General features: G+C 55.1%; 1 protein-coding gene and 1 long non-coding RNA gene across 9 annotated transcripts in view; both read right to left on the reverse strand.

Annotated features, from left to right (window-relative positions):
• The window catches only part of LOC107323787 (dematin-like), a 31,083-nt gene extending 16,135 nt beyond the window's left edge, over positions 1 to 14,948 (reverse strand). For 4 of the 8 annotated variants that reach the window (XM_085510498.1, XM_085510495.1, XM_085510496.1 and 1 more), the window contains exons 1-5: positions 8,550 to 9,200; positions 7,707 to 7,764; positions 6,623 to 6,697; positions 3,451 to 3,606; positions 1,621 to 1,665 (exon numbers count right to left, since the gene is read on the reverse strand). In XM_085510498.1, the coding sequence (XP_085366624.1) occupies positions 1,621 to 1,665; positions 3,451 to 3,606; positions 6,623 to 6,697; positions 7,707 to 7,724 (294 nt within the window). In that variant the 5' untranslated portion in view covers positions 7,725 to 7,764; positions 8,550 to 9,200. Of the gene's footprint in view, positions 1 to 1,620; positions 1,666 to 2,628; positions 2,710 to 3,450; positions 3,607 to 6,622; positions 6,698 to 7,706; positions 7,765 to 8,549; positions 9,201 to 11,774; positions 11,801 to 14,814 lie in introns of those variants that run through there. The other 4 variants (XM_085510492.1, XM_085510491.1, XM_085510493.1 and 1 more) reach the window with 4 other exon arrangements.
• A 1,229-nt stretch (positions 14,949 to 16,177) lies between these two features.
• On the reverse strand, positions 16,178 to 16,568 carry LOC146759133 (uncharacterized). The gene is made up of 3 exons (XR_014932266.1): positions 16,503 to 16,568; positions 16,339 to 16,404; positions 16,178 to 16,241 (listed from the first exon to the last, which is right to left on the reverse strand). It is a non-coding gene; the product is annotated as an uncharacterized LOC146759133 (long non-coding RNA).
• Between the last annotated feature and the right edge of the window lie 2,500 nt (positions 16,569 to 19,068).

The following is a 19,068-nucleotide window of genomic DNA, read 5'->3' on the forward strand; positions in this document are numbered from 1 at the left end:
GCCCATCCCATATGCATCCCAATCCCACTGCCCATCCCATACAAATCCCATACAAACCCCATCCCATACAAACCCCATCCCATACAAACCCCACACAAATCCCACACAAACCCCACACAAACCCCACACAAACCCCATCCCATACAAATCCCATCCCATACAAATCCCATCCCATACAAATCCCATCCCATACAAATCCCATACAAACCCCATCCCATACAAACCCCATCCCATACAAACCCCATCCCATACAAATCCCATACAAACCCCATCCCATACAAATCCCATACAAACCCCATCCCATACAAACCCCATCCCATACAAACCCCATCCCATACAAATCCCATACAAACCCCATACAAATCCCATACAAACCCCATACAAACCCCATACAAATCCCATACAAACCCCATCCCATACAAATCCCATACAAACCCCATACAAACCCCATCCCATACAAACCCCACAGCCCATCCCATACAAATCCCATCCCATACAAACCCCATCCCATACAAATCCCATACAGACCCCATACAGACCCCATACAGACCCCATACAGACCCCATCCCATACAGACCCCATACAAATCCCATACAAACCCCATCCCATACAGACCCCATACAAATCCCATACAGACCCCATACAAACCCCATACAAATCCCATCCCATACAAACCCCATACAAACCCCACACAAACCCCATACAAATCCCATACAAATCCCATACAAACCCCATACAAACCCCATACAAATCCCATACAAACCCCATACAAACCCCATACAAATCCCATACAAATCCCATACAAACCCCATACAAACCCCATACAAATCCCATACAAATCCCATACAAATCCCATACAAACCCCATACAAATCCCATACAGACCCCATACAGACCCCATACAAATCCCATACAAATCCCATACAAACCCCATCCCATACAAACCCCATACAAATCCCATACAAATCCCATACAAATCCCATACAAATCCCATACAAACCCCATACAAATCCCATACAAACCCCATACAAACCCCATACAAACCCCATACAAACCCCATACAAACCCCATCCCATACAAACCCCACACAAACCCCCCTGCCCATCCCATACACATCCCATCCCATACAAACCCCATACAAATCCCATACAAACCCCATATAAATCCCATACAGACCCCATACAAACCCCATACAAATCCCATCCCATACAAACCCCATACAAACCCCACACAAACCCCACACAGACCCCATACAAACCCCATACAAACCCCATACAAACCCCATACAAACCCCATACAAACCCCATACAGACCCCATACAGACCCCATACAAATCCCATACAAATCCCATACAAACCCCATCCCATACAAACCCCATACAAATCCCATACAAACCCCATACAAACCCCATACAAACCCCATACAAACCCCATACAAATCCCATACAAACCCCATACAAATCCCATACAAACCCCATACAGACCCCATACAAACCCCATACAGACCCCATCCCATACAAACCCCATACAAACCCCATACAAACCCCATACAAACCCCATACAAACCCCATACAAACCCCATACAAATCCCATACAGACCCCATACAAATCCCATTTCTCACCTCTGGGGACGGAGGGGGTGAGATGGATTTTGGCGACAGGGAGCGCTGCAAAAGGGAAGGAGCCAATGACCCCGTCCCTATAGGATCCTTATAGGATTCCCCATAGGATCCTTATAGGATACCCCATAAGATCCCCCCTATATGAGGGGTTATGGGGTGGGGGTCCCGCTGACCTCTTGGCTATGGGGCAGCTCCCCATGTTCCATTAGTGAATAGGAGAAATGGGATTTGTAGATCATCAGGGGATCCCCTATAGGATTCCTTATAGGATTTCCCATAGGATCCCCTATAGGATCCCATGTAGGATCCCCTATATGAGGGGTTATAGGGTGGGGGTCCCGCTGACCTCTCAGCTATGGGGCAGCTCCCCATGTTCCATTAGGGAATAGGAGCAATGGGGCTCATAGATCATCAGGGGATCCCCTATAGGATTCCTTATAGGATTCCCCATAGGATTCTTTATAGGATTCCCCATAGGATCTCTTATTGGATCCATATAGGATTCCCCATCACCAGATCCCCTATAGGATTTCCTCATAGGATCCCTTATAGGATTCCCCATAGGATCCCCTATAGGATTCCTTATAGGATTCCCCATAGGATCCCCCATAGGATTTCTTATAGGATTCCCTATAGGATCCCCTATAGGATTCCCCATAGGATTCTTTATAGGATTCCCCATAGGATCTCTTATTGGATCCATATAGGATTCCCCATCATCAGATCCCCTATAGGATTCCCCCATAGGATCCCTTATAGGATTCCCCATAGGATTCTTTATAGGATTCCCCATAGGATCTCTTATTGGATCCATATTGGATTCCCCATCATCGGATCCCCTATAGGATTTCCTCATAGGATCCCCCATAGGATCCCTTATAGGATTCCCCATAGGATTCCTTATAGGATTTCTTATAGGATTTCTTATAGGATCCCTTATAGGATCCCTTATAGGATCCCTTATAGGATCCCCTATATTAGGGGTTATGGGGTGGGGGTCCCGCTGACCTCTCTGCTATGGGGCAGCTCCCCATGTTCCATTAGGGAATAGGAGCAATGGGATTCGTAGATCATCAGGGGATCCCCTATAGGATTCTTATAGGATTCCCCATAGGATCTCTTATTGGATCCATATAGGATTCCCCATCATCAGATCCCCTATAGGATTCCCCATAGGATCCCTTATAGGATTCCCCATAGGATCCCCTATAGGACACCCCATAGGATCCCCTATATTACGGGTTATAGGGTGGGGGTCCCGCTGACCTCTCTGCTATGGGGCAGCTCCCCATGTTCCATTAGGGAATAGGAGCAGTGGGGTTCGTAGATCATCAGGGGATCCCCTATAGGATCCTTATAGGATTTCCAATAGGATCCCCTATAGGATTCCTTATAGGATTCCCCATAGGATTCCTTATAGGATCCCTTATAGGATCCCCCATAGGATCCCCTATATTAGGGGTTATAGGGTGGGGGTCCCGCTGACCTCTCTGCTATGGGGCAGCTCCCCATGTTCCATTAGGGAATAGGAGCAATGGGGCTCATAGATCATCAGGGGATCCCCTATAGGATTCCTTATAGGATTCCCCATAGGATCCTTATAGGATACCCCATAGGATCCCCTATATTAGGGGTTATGGGGTGTGGGTCCCGCTGACCTCTCTGCTATGGGGCAGCTCCCCATGTTCCATTAGGGAATAGGAGCAGTGGGGTTCGTAGATCATCAGGGGATCCCCTATAGGATTCCTTATAGGATTTCCAATAGGATCCCTATAGGATCCCCCATAGGATCCCCTATATTAGGGGTTATGGGGTGGGGGTCCCGCTGACCTCTCTGCTATGGGGCAGCTCCCCATGTTCCATTATGGAATAGGAGAAATGGGGTTCGTAGATCATGAGGTCGGGGCGCTCGATGTCCAGGATGGCTTTGTCTTTTGGGATCGCGGCCAGATCCCGATAGCACAGAACGTCCTTGTCCAGCTTGGCCTGAATAGGATATAGGATATAGGGGGGATAATAGGGTCATTATGGGGTGTGGGGTGGGAATAGTGGGGTGTCTATGGAGGGTATGGGATAATAGGGTCGTTTTGGGGTATGGGGGGGATAATGGGGTGTATATGGGGGGTATAGGATAATAGGGTCATTATGGGGTGTGGGGGGATAATGGGGTCATCATGGGGTATGGGGGGGGATAATGGGGTGTATATGGAGGGTATGGGATAATAGGGTCGTTTTGGGGTATGGGGGGGATAATGGGGTGTCTATAGAGGGTATGGGATAATAGGGTCATTATGGGGTGTGGGGGGATAATGGGGTGTATATGGAGGATATGGGATAATATGGTCATTTTGGGGTATGGGGTGGGAATACTGGGGTGTATATGGAGGGTATGGGATAATAGGGTCGTTTTGGGGTTTGGGGGGGATAATGGGGTGTCTATAGAGGGTATAGGATGGGAATAATGGGGTTTCTATGGAAGGAATGGGATAATAGGGTCATTATGGGGTATGAGGGGGGACAATGGAGTGTATATGGGGGGTATGGGATAATAGGGTCATTATGGGGGTATGGGGGGGATAATGGGGTGTATATGGAGGATATGGGATAATAGGGTCGTTTTGCGGTATGGGGTGGGAATAGTGGGGTTTCTATGGGAGAATGGGATAATAGGGTCATTATGGGGTATGGGGTGGGAATAGTGGGGTGTATATGGAGAATATGGAATAATAGGGTCATTATGGGGGTATGGGGGGATAATGGGGTGTATATGGAAGATATGGGATAATAGGGTCGTTTTGGGGTTTGGGGGGGATAATGGGGTGTCTATAGAGGGTATAGGATGGGAATAATGGGGTTTCTATGGAAGGAATGGGATAATAGGGTCGTTTTGGGGTATGGGGGGGATAATGGGGTGTATATGGGGGGTATGGGATAATAGGGTTAATTTGGAGTATGGGGTGGGAATAGTGGGGTGTCTATGGAAGAAATGGGATAATAGGGTCGTTTTGGGGTATGGGGTGGGAATAATGGGATTTCTATGGAAGGAATGGGATAATAGGGTCATTATGGGGTATGGGGTGGGAATAGTGGGGTGTATATGGAGGGTATGGGATAATAGGGTCGTTTTGGGGTATGGGGGGGATAATGGGGTGTCTATAGAGGGTATAGGATGGGAATAATGGGATTTCTATGGAAGGAATGGGATAATAGGGTCATTATGGGGTATGGGGTGGGAATAGTGGGGTGTATATGGGGGGTATGGGATAATAGGGTCGTTTTGGGGTATGGGGTGGGAATAGTGGGGTGTATATGGAAGGAATGGGATAACAGGGTCATTATGGGGTATGGGGTGGGAATAGTGGGGTGTCTATGGAGGGTATGGGATAATAGGGTCGTTTTGGGGTATGGGGGGGATAATGGGGTGTATATGGGGGGTATAGGATAATAGGGTCATTATGGGGTGTGGGGGGATAATGGGGTCATTATGGGGCATGGGGGGATTATAGGGTCATTATGGGGTATGGGGGGGATAATGGGGTGTATATGGAGGGTATGGGATAATAGGGTCGTTTTGGGGTATGGGGTGGGAATAGTGGGGTGTCTATGGAAGAAATGGGATAATAGGGTCGTTTTGGGGTATGGGGTGGGAATAGTGGGGTGTCTATGGGGGAATGGGATAATAGGGTCATTTTGGGTCTATGGGGAATGGGATAATAGGGTCATTTTGGGGTATGGGGGGGATAATGGGGTGTATATGGAGGGTATAGGATGGGAATAATGGGGTTTCTATGGAAGGAATGGGATAATAGGGTCATTATGGGGTGTGGGGTGGGAATAGTGGGGTGTCTATTGAGGGTATGGGATAACAGGGTCGTTTTGGGGTATGGGGGGGATAATGGGGTGTATATGGGGGGTATAGGATAATAGGGTCATTATGGAGTATGGGGTGGGAATAGTGGGATGTCTATGGGAGAGGGGGGATAATAGGGTCAATTTGGGGTATGGGGTGGGAATAGTGGGGTGTCTATGGGGGGTATGGATAACAGAGTCATTATGGGGTTTAGGATGGGAATAGTGGGGTGTCTATGGAGGAATGGGATAATGTCACCCTTTGGGGTTTGGGATGGGAATAGTGGGATGCCTATGGGGGGGGTGGGTTAACACCACTGTTTTGGGGTTTGGGATGGAAATAGTGGGGTTGTCCATAGAGGAATGGGATAACAGCATCACTATGGGGTCTGGAATGGGGTCTGGGATGGAATTGGGATGGGGATTGGGATGGGCTTTGGGACGGGGTCTGGTATAGGATTGGGATGGGGTTGGGATGGGAGGGGGTATGGGATGGGGTCTGGGATGGGGTTTGGGATGGGGGTCTGGTATAGGATTGGGATGGGGTATGGGATGGGGGTCTGGGATGCCCATGGTGGGGGGGTGGGATAACAGCATCACTCTGGGGTTAGAGATGGGGTTTGGGATGGGGTATAGGATGGGATGGGGATTGGGATGGGGTCTGGTATGGATTGGGACGGGGTATGGATGGGGTATGGGATGGGGGGATGGTATAGGATTGGGATGGGGTATGGGATGGGGTATAGGATGAGGTATAGGATTGGGATGGGGTATGGGGTTGGGATGGGTATAGGATTGGGGTATGGTGTATGGGATTGGGATGGGATTGGGGTATGGGGTATGGGATGGGGTATGGGTGGGTATGGGTATGGGATGGGGATGGGGTATGGGATTGGGGTATGGGATTGGGGTATGGGGTATGGGATTGGGGTTGGGGTATGGGATTGGGGTATGGGGTATGGGATTGGGGTATGGGGTATGGATTGGGGTATGGGATGGGGTATGGGATGGGGTATGGGATGGGGTATGGGATGGGGTATGGGGTTGGGATTGGGGGATGGGATTGGGGTATGGGGTTGGGGTTATAGGATTGGGGTTGGGGTTGGGGTTGGGGTTGGGGTATAGGTTGGGATGGGGTTGGGGTGCAGCTCACCACGATGCTGGATGGTGACCCGGGGACGCTGGATCCGCGCGAGGAGCAGACGCTCCCAGGGGAGGTCAATGGGGTCTGATGGGGGGGAAGAAACGGGACAGTTTGGGGTCAGCGACTGGGGGGAGGGTGTGGGGACAAAGGTAACGGGGTGGGGACAGCAATGGGGTGGGGGGCACCAATAATGGGGTGGGGGCAGCAATGGGGTGGGGGCAGCAATGGGAGGGGGCACCAGTAATGGGGTGGGGGGCACCGATAATGGGGTGGGGGGCACCGATAATGGGGTGGGGGGCACCAATGGAATGGGGGCACCAATAATGGGGTGGGGACATCAATAATGGGGTGGGGGCACCAGTAATGGGGTGGGGGCAGCAATAGGATGGGGCACCAGTAATGGGGTTGGGACATCAATAATGGGGTGGGGGCAGCAATAGGATGGGTGCACCAATAATGGGGTGGGGGGCACCAATAATGGGGTGGGGGGCACCAATAATGGGGTGGGGGGCACCAATAATGGGGTGGGGGGCAACATCAATGGGGTGGGGGCACCGATAATGGGGTGGGGGCACCGATAATGGGGTGCAGCCATTGGGGTGGGCTGCGAGTGCAGCGCTGAGATTTGGGGTTGGGGATGATACGGGAAGGCACTAGATGGGGCTGGCCCCATAGGCATCCATAGGACACTTAGAACCCCCCCACAGCCATATATCCCATATGCAGTGCCCCATAAGCATCTATAGGGCAAACAGAACCCCCCCACAGCCATATATCCCATATGCAGTGCCCCATAGGCATCTATAGGACTATAAGCCCCCCCCCACAGCCATATATCCCATATGCAGTGCCCCATAGGCATCTATAGGACTATAAGACCCCCCCCCACAGCCATATATCCCATATGCAGTGCCCCATAGGCATCTATAGGGCAATAAGACCCCCCCCCCACAGCCATATATCCCATATACAAATGCCCCATAGGCATCTATAGGACTATAAGCCCCCCCCCCCACAGCCATATATCCCATATACAATGCCCCATAGGCATCTATAGGACTATAAGCCCCCCCCCCCATAGCCCCCCCCTCACCTTCTGCACCCTTTCCATTCAGCTGTGTGCTGGGGGGGGCTGCGTCAGTCACAGGGTCCTGCAATGGGGGGGGGATGAATTATGGGGTGGGGGGGGGTTGGGACCCACCCATGGATGGGAGACCCTCAGTGGGGCTGTGGGTTTGCTATGGGGTGGGGGGGTGTATTATGGGGTGGGTGGGGTGGTTGGGATCCACCTGTGGATGGGAGACCTCAAAGGGGCTGGGAGACCCCCAGAGGGGTGGGGGTCCCTATGGGGTGGGGGGGTGGATGCATGATGGGGTGGGACCCACCTGTGGATGGGAGACCCTCAGGGGGGGTGGGGAGACCCTCATAGGGGCTGGGGGTCCGCTATGGGGTTGGGGGGTGTATTATGGGGTGGGTGGGGGGGTTGGGATCCACCCGTGGATGGGAGACCCTCAAAGGGGCTGGGAGACCCTCAGAGGGGTTGGGGGACCCTCAATAGGGGCTGTGGGTCCCTATGGGGTGTGGGGGGGATGCATGATGGGGTGGACCCACCCGTGGATGGGAGACCCTCAGGGGGGGGTGGGGAACCCTCATAGGGCTGTGGGTCCCTATGGGGTGGGGGGGGATCAATTATGGGGGGTGGGGGGGATTAGGATCCACCTGTGGATGGGAGACCCTCAAAGGGGCTGTGGTCCGCTATGGGGTTGGGGGGTGTATTATGGGGTGGGGGACATTGGGACCCATCTGTGGATGGGAGACCCTCAAAGGGGTTGGGGGACCCTCATAGAGGCTGGGAGACCCTCAGAGGGGCTGTGGGTCCACTATGGGGTGGGGGGGATGAATTATGGGGTGGGGGACATCAGGACCCCCAACTCACCGCTGTGTCTGTGGGTCCGCATCCCTCCGGCAGTGCTGGGCTGTGGGTTCAGCTGCTGTAATAGATCCCAGAGTTATGGGGGTTAATGGGGTGAGGGATGAATTATGGGGTTATAGGGTTGTAGGGCAGGGGGCTGTAGGGTTGTAGGGCAGGGGGTTGTAGGGCAGGGGTTATAGGGTTGTAGGGCAGGGGGCTATGGGGTTGTAGGGTTGTAGGGTTGCTGATAAGGGATGGAAGATCTGAGCTGATAACAATGAGCTCGGCCCCTTTTGTCAGCGGGATCCAGAAGGATCCAGAGGCAGCGGGATGGGATGGATGGGATGGATGGGATGGATGGGGCCACAATGGGGCCACAATGGGGCCCAACAAAGGAGAACGTTCCCCACCCGCCCCAAACTGCTGCTCTATGGGGTGGGGAGGGCAATGGGGGGACACCTCGTGATGGGAATGACCATAAGGGGGGCAGCCAACCCCGAACCTGCAGCCCCCATAGTGCAAAACCCCATAGTACAAAGCACCCTGCAATGGGGCAGCCCCAAACCCTATAGCCCCCCTATAACAGGGCAGCCCCAAACCCCATAGCACAAAGCCCCCCTGCAATGGGGCAGCCCAAACCCTATAGCCCCCCTATAACAGGGCAGCCCCAAACCCCATAGCACAAAGCCCCCCTGCAATGGGGCAGCCCCAAACCCCAAAGTGGGGGGGGTGCCAAAGTGGGGTGAACCCCACCCCCTTGGATAGGGGGTGTAATCTATGGGGTGTTATCTATGGGGCACACAGAGCTGCCACCCCACATCAACTCCCCCCAACATCTGCATGTCGGTGCTGATAAGGGATGGTTGTGGCTGGGGGGGGGGCAGGAGTGGGGTTAGGGGGCACAGATGGGGGGGGGAATTAGTGTGCTGCTATGGGGCAGACAGGCAGGTTAATGGGGCGGGGGGGTACTCAGTGTCCTGCTATGGGGTTTCCACTCTCACCCCCCCCATATCATCCTCCGTCCCCCCCCCCGTGGTGCCGTGACATCAGACACTCGATCACTCGTGTCCGCTGCCACTCGGGTGTCCGGTTCCCCCCCCCCCCATCCCACTCAGCCCCATATACAGGATATAGGGCCCTGCAACACCCATAATAACCCATATAAAGGATATGGGGTCCTGCGACCCCCCAATAAACCCATATACAGGATATGGGGTCCTGTGACCCCCCCAATAGCCCCATATTCAGGATATGGGGTCCTGCGACCCTCCAATAGCCCCATATACAGGTTATGGGGTCCTGCAACACCCCAATAGCCCCATATAAAACATATGGGGTCATGCTACCCCCCAATAGCATCATATACAAGATATGGGTCCTGCGACCCCACTATAAACCCATATACAGGATATGGGGTCCTGCAACCCCCCAATAGCCCCATATACAGGATATGGGGTCCTACATCATCCCAATATCCCCATATACAGGATATGGGGTCCTGCGACCCCCCAATAAACCCATATACAGGATATGGGGCCCTGCAACACCCCAATAGCCCCATATACAGGATATGGGGTCCTGCGACCCCTATAATAGCCCCATATACAGGATATGGGGTCCTGCAACCCCCATAATAACCCATATAAAGGATATGGGGTCCTGTGACCCCCCCAATAGCCCCATATACAGGCTATGGGGTCCTACAACCCCCCAATAGCCCCATATACAGGATATAGGGTCCTGTGACCCCCCAATAAACCCATATACAGGATATGGGGTCCTGCGACCCCCCCAATAGCCCCATATAAAAGATATGGGGTCCTGCTACCCCCATAATATCCCATATACAGGCTATGGGGTCCTGTGACCCCCATAATAGCCCCATATAAAAGATATAGGGCCCTGCAACACCCCAATAGCCCCATATACAGGATATAGGGCCCTGCAACCCCCAATAGCCCCATATACAGGATATAGGGCCCTGCATCATCCCAATATCCCCATATACAGGATATGGGGTCCTGCGACCCCCAATAGCCCCATATACAGGATATGGGGTCCTGCAACCCCCATAATAGCCCCATATACAGGATATGGGGTCCTGCAACCCCCCAATAGCCCCATATACAGGATATGGGGTCCTGCAACACCCCAATAGCCCCATATACAGGATATAGGGCCCTGCAACCCCATAATAACCCATATAAAGGATATGGGGCCCTGCGACCCCCCCCAATAGCCCCATATACAGGCTATGGGGTCCTGCAACACCCCAATAGCCCCATATACAGGATATGGGATCTGCAACCCCTATAATAGCCCATATATAGGATATGGGGTCCTGCAACACCCCAATAGCCCCATATACAGGATATGGGGTCCTGTGACCCCCCAATAGCCCATATACAGGCTATGGGGTCCTACGACCCCTATAATAGCCCCATATACAGGCTATGGGGTCCTGCGACCCCCCCCCCCCTATAACCACACCCCCGGCTCACGTGGCCCCTAATCTTTGGGATTAGGGTGGGATTAACCCGCTCATCCCACGCGTGGACCCGGGGGAGGTGGGGACGACCCCGATCCCGGTGCTATGGGGCAGCCCCATAGCGAGCTTAAGGTTATGGGGTGGGAGGGGGGATAAAGCCCCATAGAGCGCCCTATAGCGAGACCCCCATTGCCACAAGCACAACGTGCATCGATACCATCGATGGGGGGGGGGGGGGGGGTATAAGATGTGCCCCCCACCCCAAATAGAACCGCTGAGACCCCACAAACTCAATACACCCTATAGGGCCAGTAACCCCATAAGGGGGGGCGGTGTCCCTATAGAGGGGGGTCCGCAAGGAATAGGGTTGGGATGGGGGTCCCATAGGGGTCCTTGTGGGGGGGGTTGAAGCAGGTGCAGCCCCCGACCCCAGCTTTAAGGTGTGGGGGGGGGGTTTATAGGGTCGGCCCCGTGTCCCCATATCCCCTCTATAGGGTCCCCATATCCCCTCTATAGGGTCCCCATATCCCCTCTATAGGGTCCCCCCCCCGCTTTAAACCCAGGGATCCGCCCCAACGCACCAACATCCCCAGCCCCCCAGGGCAAAAGAAAGGACGAAGCTCAACCCCCCCCCCCCCAATAAACCCTATAAACCCCCCCCCATTATTAAACCCTCTCCCCTATTACTCAAGCCCCCCCCCCACAATTAAAGCCCACAATAAACAGGGCGGGGGGGGCAGCACCGCAACGACAACACTCACCCAACGCACCTTCAGCCGGCGGGGGGGGGAATAACGAGGGGGGGGTGGGGAAAAAAAAAATTGGGGGGGGGTGAGACCCCACCCTACAGCAAAACCCCCCCCCCCCGACCCCCCCCCCGTGTTATCGCACAGAGACGGGAGCGGCTGCGACAGAGATAAGGGGCGGGGAAAGGGGGGGGGCGGGGAGATGGGGGGGGTTATATGGGGTGGGGGGGGTTATGGGATGGGGGGGGGGTTATATGGGGTGATGGGGGATTTAATGGGGTGGGGGGGGGTTATGGGGTGGGTGGGGTTTATGGGGGGGGTTATGGGGTGGGGTTTAATGGGGTGGGGGAGTTTATGGGGTGGGGGTTATGGGGTGGGGGGGGTTAATGGAGTGGGGATGGGGGGTTTATGGGGTAGGGGTGGGGATGGGGGTTATGGGGTGGGGGGGTTATATGGGGTGTGGGGGGGGGTTTATGGGGTGAGGGGTTTAATGGGTTGGGAGAGGGGTTTATGGGGTGGGGGGTGTTTAATGGGGTGAGGGGGGTTATATGGGGTGTTTAATGGGGTGGGGGTGGGGTTTATGGGGTGGGGGGGGTTTAATGGGGTGGGGGGGGTGGGGGATTTATGGAGTGGAGTGGGGGTTATATGGGGTGTGGGGGGTTAATGGGGTGGGGGGGTTTATGGGGTGAGATGTGGGGGGATTATAGGGTGGGGGGCTTTGTGGGGTGGGGTGTTTAATGGTGTGGTGGGGGGTTAATGGGGTGGGAGGGGGGTTTATAGGGTGGGGGTGGGGGTTATGGGGTGGGGGGGGTTTATGGGGTGGGGAGTGGAGGGTTATGGTCTGGGGGGGGGTTTAATGGGGTGGGGGGTTTATGGGGTGGGGGGGGTTTAATGGGGTGAGGTTTATAGGGTGGGGGGGGGGCAGAGCTGCCGCCGCCGGCTCAGTGTGTTTAGGAACAAGAGCAGCATTAGGAACAGAGTGACGAAGCAGATCGAGGCACTGAGCGGGATAAAGGGGGGGGGGTAAAAGGGGGGGGGGGACAGAGCGAGGCGGAGACCGACGGTGTAGAAACCAATGGGGGGGGATGGGGGGGGTCTGCACCCCCACAGTGTAAAAATAGGGGTGGGGGAGGTCGATGAACCCCAATGAAGGGGGATGGGGGGGTGGGGGTAAAGTTGGGGGGGTTCTGCCCCCCCCCAGTGCAAAAATGGGGGGGGGGGGGGGTCGATGAACCCCAATGAGGGGGGATGGAGGGGTGGGGGGGGTCAGCACCCCCCATAGTTCCGGGTTTTGGGGTTGGGGGCCATGCAAGAGCCCCCCCCCCCCCCCCAAAGCACTGAATGCATCACGCTGCAGTGGGGGCTGCATTGCTGCTGCAGCGCTGGGATGTTGCGGCTGCAGCTGATGGAGCTGCTGCATTGAGGCCTCTCCATGCAGCTGCATGCGGCGCTGCCTCAGTTTCCCTCCCGGCTCAAGGGGGACCTGGATGGATGCAGGACAAGCTGCATGGCTGGGGCTGCAGCCATGGGGTTGCATGCATGCATGAGGCTGCATGCAGCAGGGCTGGAGGCTCAGCCAGGGATGCACACAGGGGGGCTGCATGCATGAGGATGCACGCATGGATGCATGCAGAGCTGCAACGGGGGGTGCATGCATAGGAAGCTGCCCATGCAGGGCTGCATGTACCCACAGCAATGCATGCACCCATAGCAATGCACACACAGCCATGCAGACAGGGCCATGCACACGGAGCAATGCAATGCATGCACCCAAGGCCACCACAGCTCACAGACCAACCCCCCCAGCCCCCATTGCAGCCCCAGTGCATCCCCCCCCCCCCAAATAGACCCCCCCCCTGAAGGTACGGCCCAATTGCAACCACTCCATTGCATCCCCCCCCATTGCAACCACTCCATTGCATCACCACCCCCCCCATTGCATCCCCCCCCCCCCAGCCCAGCCCTGCAGCCTCATCCCCCCCCCCCCTCGTTTCTAACCCAGTTTCTCAAGCGTGAAAAGCACCGCAGCAGCTGCAATAACACAGCACTAATACGGTACTAACACAGCACTAATACGGCAACAACCCCCCCGACCCCCCCCCCCCAGACAACGCACCGAGACGATCCCAAAAGACCCCCCCAAATAAACCCCCCCCCATATAAAGGGGTCAGCCCGCAGCCACGCTGTGTGCTTAGAGCCAGGCCCCAGCCATAAGGGGGGGGGGAAGCGATGGCCCCGGCTGTGGGTCTGGGGGGGGGGGGGGGTGAGGGGTTGCAATGGGGTGGGCTGCAATGGGAGGGGGGGCTGCCATGGCCCCAGCTATGGGTCTTGGGGGGGTGGGATGCAATGGGGGGGGATGCAGTGGCCTCAGCTATGGGTCTGGGGTGGTTGGGGGTGGGGTCTGCTATAGGGGGGCTGCCATAGCCCCAGCTATGGGCCCGGTGGGGGTGGGATGCAATGGGGGGGATGCAATGGCCCCAGCTATGGGTCCGGGGGGGGATTGGGATGCAATGGGGGGGGCTGAAATGGGGGAGGGGGGTGTGCAATGGCCCTAGCTATGGGTCCTGGTGGGGGGGTGGGATGCAATGGGGGGGGGGCTGCCGTGGCCCCAGCAATGGGTCCGGGGGGGGATTGGGATGCAATGGGGGGGGTTGCAATGGGGGGGATGGCAATGGGGGGGGGTTTGCAATGGGGGGGGGGTTGCAGTGGGGTGGATGGCAATGGGGGGATGGCAATGGGGGGGGTTGCAATGGGGGGGGGTTGCAATGGCCCCAGCTATGGGTCTGGAGGGGGATGCAATGGGGTGAGGGATGCAATAGGGGGTTGCAGTGGGGTGGGGGTTGCAATGGGGGGAATGCAATAGGGGGGGGGATGCAATAGGGGGGGGATGCAATAGGGGGGGGGATGCAATAGGGGGGGATGCAATAGGGGGGGATGCAATAGGGGGGGATGCAATAGGGGGGGGATGCAATAGGGGGGGGATGCAATGGGGGGGGATGCAATATGGGGTTGCAATGGGGTGGGTTGCAATAGGGGGTTGCAATGGTGCCGTACCTTCAGTGCAGCGCCGGCCCGTGGTTCTGCTCCTCCCGCCCGCCGGGATCCATCCCCTGCAGCAGCTGCAGCAGCTCCGCGTTGCCACCGCAACCGGCTGCAGCTCGGGGGGAGCGGGAGCGACATGAGGCCTCGGGGGGGGGAGGAGGAGGATGTTATGGGGGGGGGGGGGGGGTCGTAGGGGGCACCCGAGGGTGGTGAATAGACCTTGGGGGTGGGAACACATTGGGTCCAGGGACCCCCGAGTGATGGAGACCCCTTTGGGTACCATGAGGATCCTTATGGGGTCTATGGAGCAGCCCTATGGGGTCAGGGACCCCCTCCCCTTAGCATTGGGAGACCCTCTGTACGAGGTACCCCTGGGGGCACCCATGGGTGTTGGAACCCATTGGGTCCAGGGACCCCCGAGTGATGGGGACCCCTTTAGGGTACCCTAAGGAGCTCTATGGGATCTAAGGAGCCCTATGGGGTCTCAGTATCCCTTGGTGTCAGGGACCCCCTCCCCTTAGCATTGGGAGACCCTCTGTGTGAGGTACCCCTGGGGGGTCCAGGGACCCCCGAGTGATGGAGACCCCTTTAGGGTACCCTAAGGAGCCCTATGGGGTCTCTGTTAGAATTGGGAGACCCTCTGTACGGGGTACCCCTGGGGGCACCCATGGGTGTCAGATAGACCTTGGGGTTGGGAACCCATTGGGTCCAGGGACCCCCGAGTGATGGTACCCTGAGGATCCCTATGGGGTCTCAGCCTTTAGGGTACCCCATGGAGCCCTATGGGGTCTCAGCATCCCTTGGTGTCAGGGACCCCTTTAGTATCCCCCTAAAGCAGTGCCTATGGGGCTGGGGGGGGCTGCCCTAAAGCAGTGCCTATGGGGCTGGGGTCAGCCCTAAAGCAGTGCCTATGGGGCTGCCCTAAAGCAGTGCCTATGGGGCTGGGGGGTCAGCCCTAAAGCAGTGCCTATGGGGCTGGGGGGGGATGGCCCTAAAGCAGTGCCTATGGGGCTGGGGGGTCAGCCCTAAAGCAGTGCCTATGGGGCTGGGGGGTCAGCCCTAAAGCAGTGCCTATGGGGCTGGGGGGTCAGCCCTAAAGCAGTGCCTATGGGGCTGGGGGGGGATGGCCCTAAAGCAGTGCCTATGGGGCTGGGGGCTGCCCTAAAGCAGTGCCTATGGGGCTGGGGGGGGGGCTGCCCTAAAGCAGTGCCTATGGGGCTGGGGGGGGGCTGCCCTAAAGCAGTGCCTATGGGGCTGGGGGGGGGCTGCCCTAAAGCAGTGCCTATGGGGCTGGGGGGGGGCTGCCCTAAAGCAGTGCCTATGGGGCTGGGGGTCCCACCTACACCCCCCCACCCCAAACACAAAGAGCCCCCAATGCAAAACAGAGCCTTTATTAGGGAAAAAAGAGCAGATTTCCGGGTCCCTCCTGCAGCAAAACCCTATAAAGGAAAAGGGGAGCAAAGCTGACAGATGGGCACCCCACACTTTGGGGTCTGTAGGGTTATGGGGTGGGGGTCACATCCCATTGCCCCTCACCTGGGGTGCATCCATTGCAGCTCATCTCCTGGCTGCTGCCTTCCTGCCCCGGCCGCCTCCTCGGCCCTATAGGGGAAATAAAGGGGGCAGAGCATCACAGTCCATCTATGGGGTGAGGAATTGGGGTGGGGGGCGATATGGGGTGGGGGGGGGCAGCCCCTCACCTTGCTGGGTGGGAGATCCTCGGGGGAGGCGCTGCTCCTGGGGGGGAAAGGGGGGGCAGTGGTTATTATGGGGTCAGTGGTTATTATGGGGGGCAGTGGGTTATTATGGGGTCAGTGGTTCATTATGGGGTCTGGATATTATGGGGTCAATGGTTTATTATGGGGGTCTGTGGGTTATTAAGGGGGGGGGGGGGCAGTGGTTATAGGGTCAGTGGTTATTATGGGGGGCAGTGGGTTATTATGGGGTCAGTGGTTCATTATGGGGTCTGGATATTATGGGGTCAATGGTTTATTATAGGGGTCTGTGGGTTATTAAGGGGGGGGGGGGGCAGTGGTTATAGGGTCTGTGGTTATTATGGGGTCAATGGTTTATTATGGGGGGCAGTGGTTATAATGGGGTCTGGATATTATGAAGGCAATGGTTATTATGGGGGGGTCAGTGGCTATTATAGGGTCTGTGTTTATTATGGGGTCCAGTGGTTTATTATGGGGTCAATGGCTTATTATGGGGTCAGTGGTTCATTATGGGGGTCCATGTGTTATTAAGGGGGGCAGTGGTTATAGGGTTGGTGGTTTATTATGGGGAGCAGTGGTTTATTATGGGGGGGTCCAGTGGCTATTATAGGGTCTGTGTTTATTATGGGGGGGGCAGTGGTTTATTATGGGATCCAGTGGTTATTATGGGGTCAGTGGTTTATTATGGGGGTCTGTGGGTTATTATGGGGTCAGTGGTTCATTATGGGGTCTGGATATTATGGGGTCAATGGTTTATTATGGGGGTCTGTGGGTTATTAAGGGGGGGGAGGGCAGTGGTTATAGGGTCAGTGGGTTATTATGGGGGGCAGTGGGTATTATGGGGTCTGTGATTATTATGGGGTCAATGGTTTATTATGGGGGGCAGTGGTTATAATGGGATCTGGATATTATGGGGGCAATGGTTATTATGGGGGGGTCAGTGGCTATTATAGGGTCAGTGGTTTATTATGGGGTCCAGTGGTTTATTATGGGGGGGTTCAGTGGCTATTATAGGGTCTGTGTTTATAATGGGGGGGCAGTGGTTTATTATGGGAATCAGTGGTTATTATGGGTTCAGTGGTTTATTATGGGGTCTGGATATTATGGGGTCAATGGTTTATTATGGGGGTCCGTGGGTTATTAAGGGGGGGGCAGTGGTTATAGGGTCAGTGGTTATTATGGGGTCAGTGGGTTATTATGGGGGGCAGTGGGTATTATGGGGTCTGTGGTTATTATGGGGTCAATGGTTTATTATGGGGGTCTGTGGGTTATTAAGGGGGGGGCAGTGGTTATAGGGTCAGTGGTTATTATGGGGGGCAGTGGGTTATTATGGGGTCTAGGGGTTTATTATGGGGTCAGTGGTTCATTATGGGGGTCTGTGGGTTATTAAGGGGGGGGGCAGTGGTTATAGGGTCAGTGGTTATTATGGGGTCAGTGGGTTATTATGGGGGGCAGTGGGTATTATGGGGTCTGTGGTTATTATGGGGTCAATGGTTTATTATGGGGGTCTGTGGGTTATTAAGGGGGGGGGGGCAGTGGTTATAGGGTCAGTGGTTATTATGGGGGGCAGTGGGTTATTATGGGGTCAGTGGTTCATTATGGGGGTCCATGTGTTATTAAGGGGGGGCAGTGGTTATAGGGTTGGTGGTTTATTATGGGGAGCAGTGGTTTATTATGGGGGTCAATGGTTTATTATGGGGAGCAGTGGTTTATTATGGGGGCAATGGTTATTATGGGGGCAGTGGCTATTATAGGGTCTGTGGTTATTATGGGGTCGATTGTTTATTATGGGGGTCCAATGGATATTATGGGGTCTAGGGGTTTATTATGGGGGTTCAGCAGTTATTATGGGGTCAATGGTTATTATGGGGTTGGTGTTTATTATGGGGGGGCAGTGGTTTATTATGGGATCCAGTGGTTATTATGGGTTCAGTGGGTTATTATAGGGGTCTGTGGGTTATTATGGGGTCAGTGGTTCATTATGGGGTCTGGATATTATGGGGTCAATGGTTTATTATGGGGGTCCATGGGTTATTAAGGGGGGGGCAGTGGTTATAGGGTCAGTGGTTATTATGGGGGTCAGTGGTTCATTATGGGGTCAGTGGTTCATTATGGGGGTCCATGGGTTATTAAGGGGGGGGGGGCAGTGGTTATAGGGTCAATGGTTTATTATGGGGTCAACGGTTTATTATGGGGTCAATGGTTTATTATGGGGGGGCAGTGGCTATTATAGGGTCTGTGGTTATTATGGGGTCCAGTGGTTATTATGGGGTCTAGGGGGTTATTATGGGGGGGGGGGGGGGGGCAGTGGTTATTATGGGGGTCCAGTGATTTATTATGGGGTCAAGGGTTATTATGGGGTTGGTGGTAATAGGGTCAGTGGTTATTATGGAGGGCAGTGGGTTATTATGGGGTCTGTGGTTTATTATGGGGGGGCAGTGGTTTATTATGGGGGTCAATGGTTTATTATGGGTCCAGTGGTTTATTATGGGGGTCAATGGTTATTATGGGGTCGGTGGTTTATTATGGGGTTATTATGGGATGCCATATA

This window comes from Coturnix japonica, chromosome 10, assembly GCF_054131305.1.
Source record: "Coturnix japonica strain WE chromosome 10, WE-NBRP24, whole genome shotgun sequence".
NCBI lineage: Eukaryota > Metazoa > Chordata > Aves > Galliformes > Phasianidae > Coturnix > Coturnix japonica.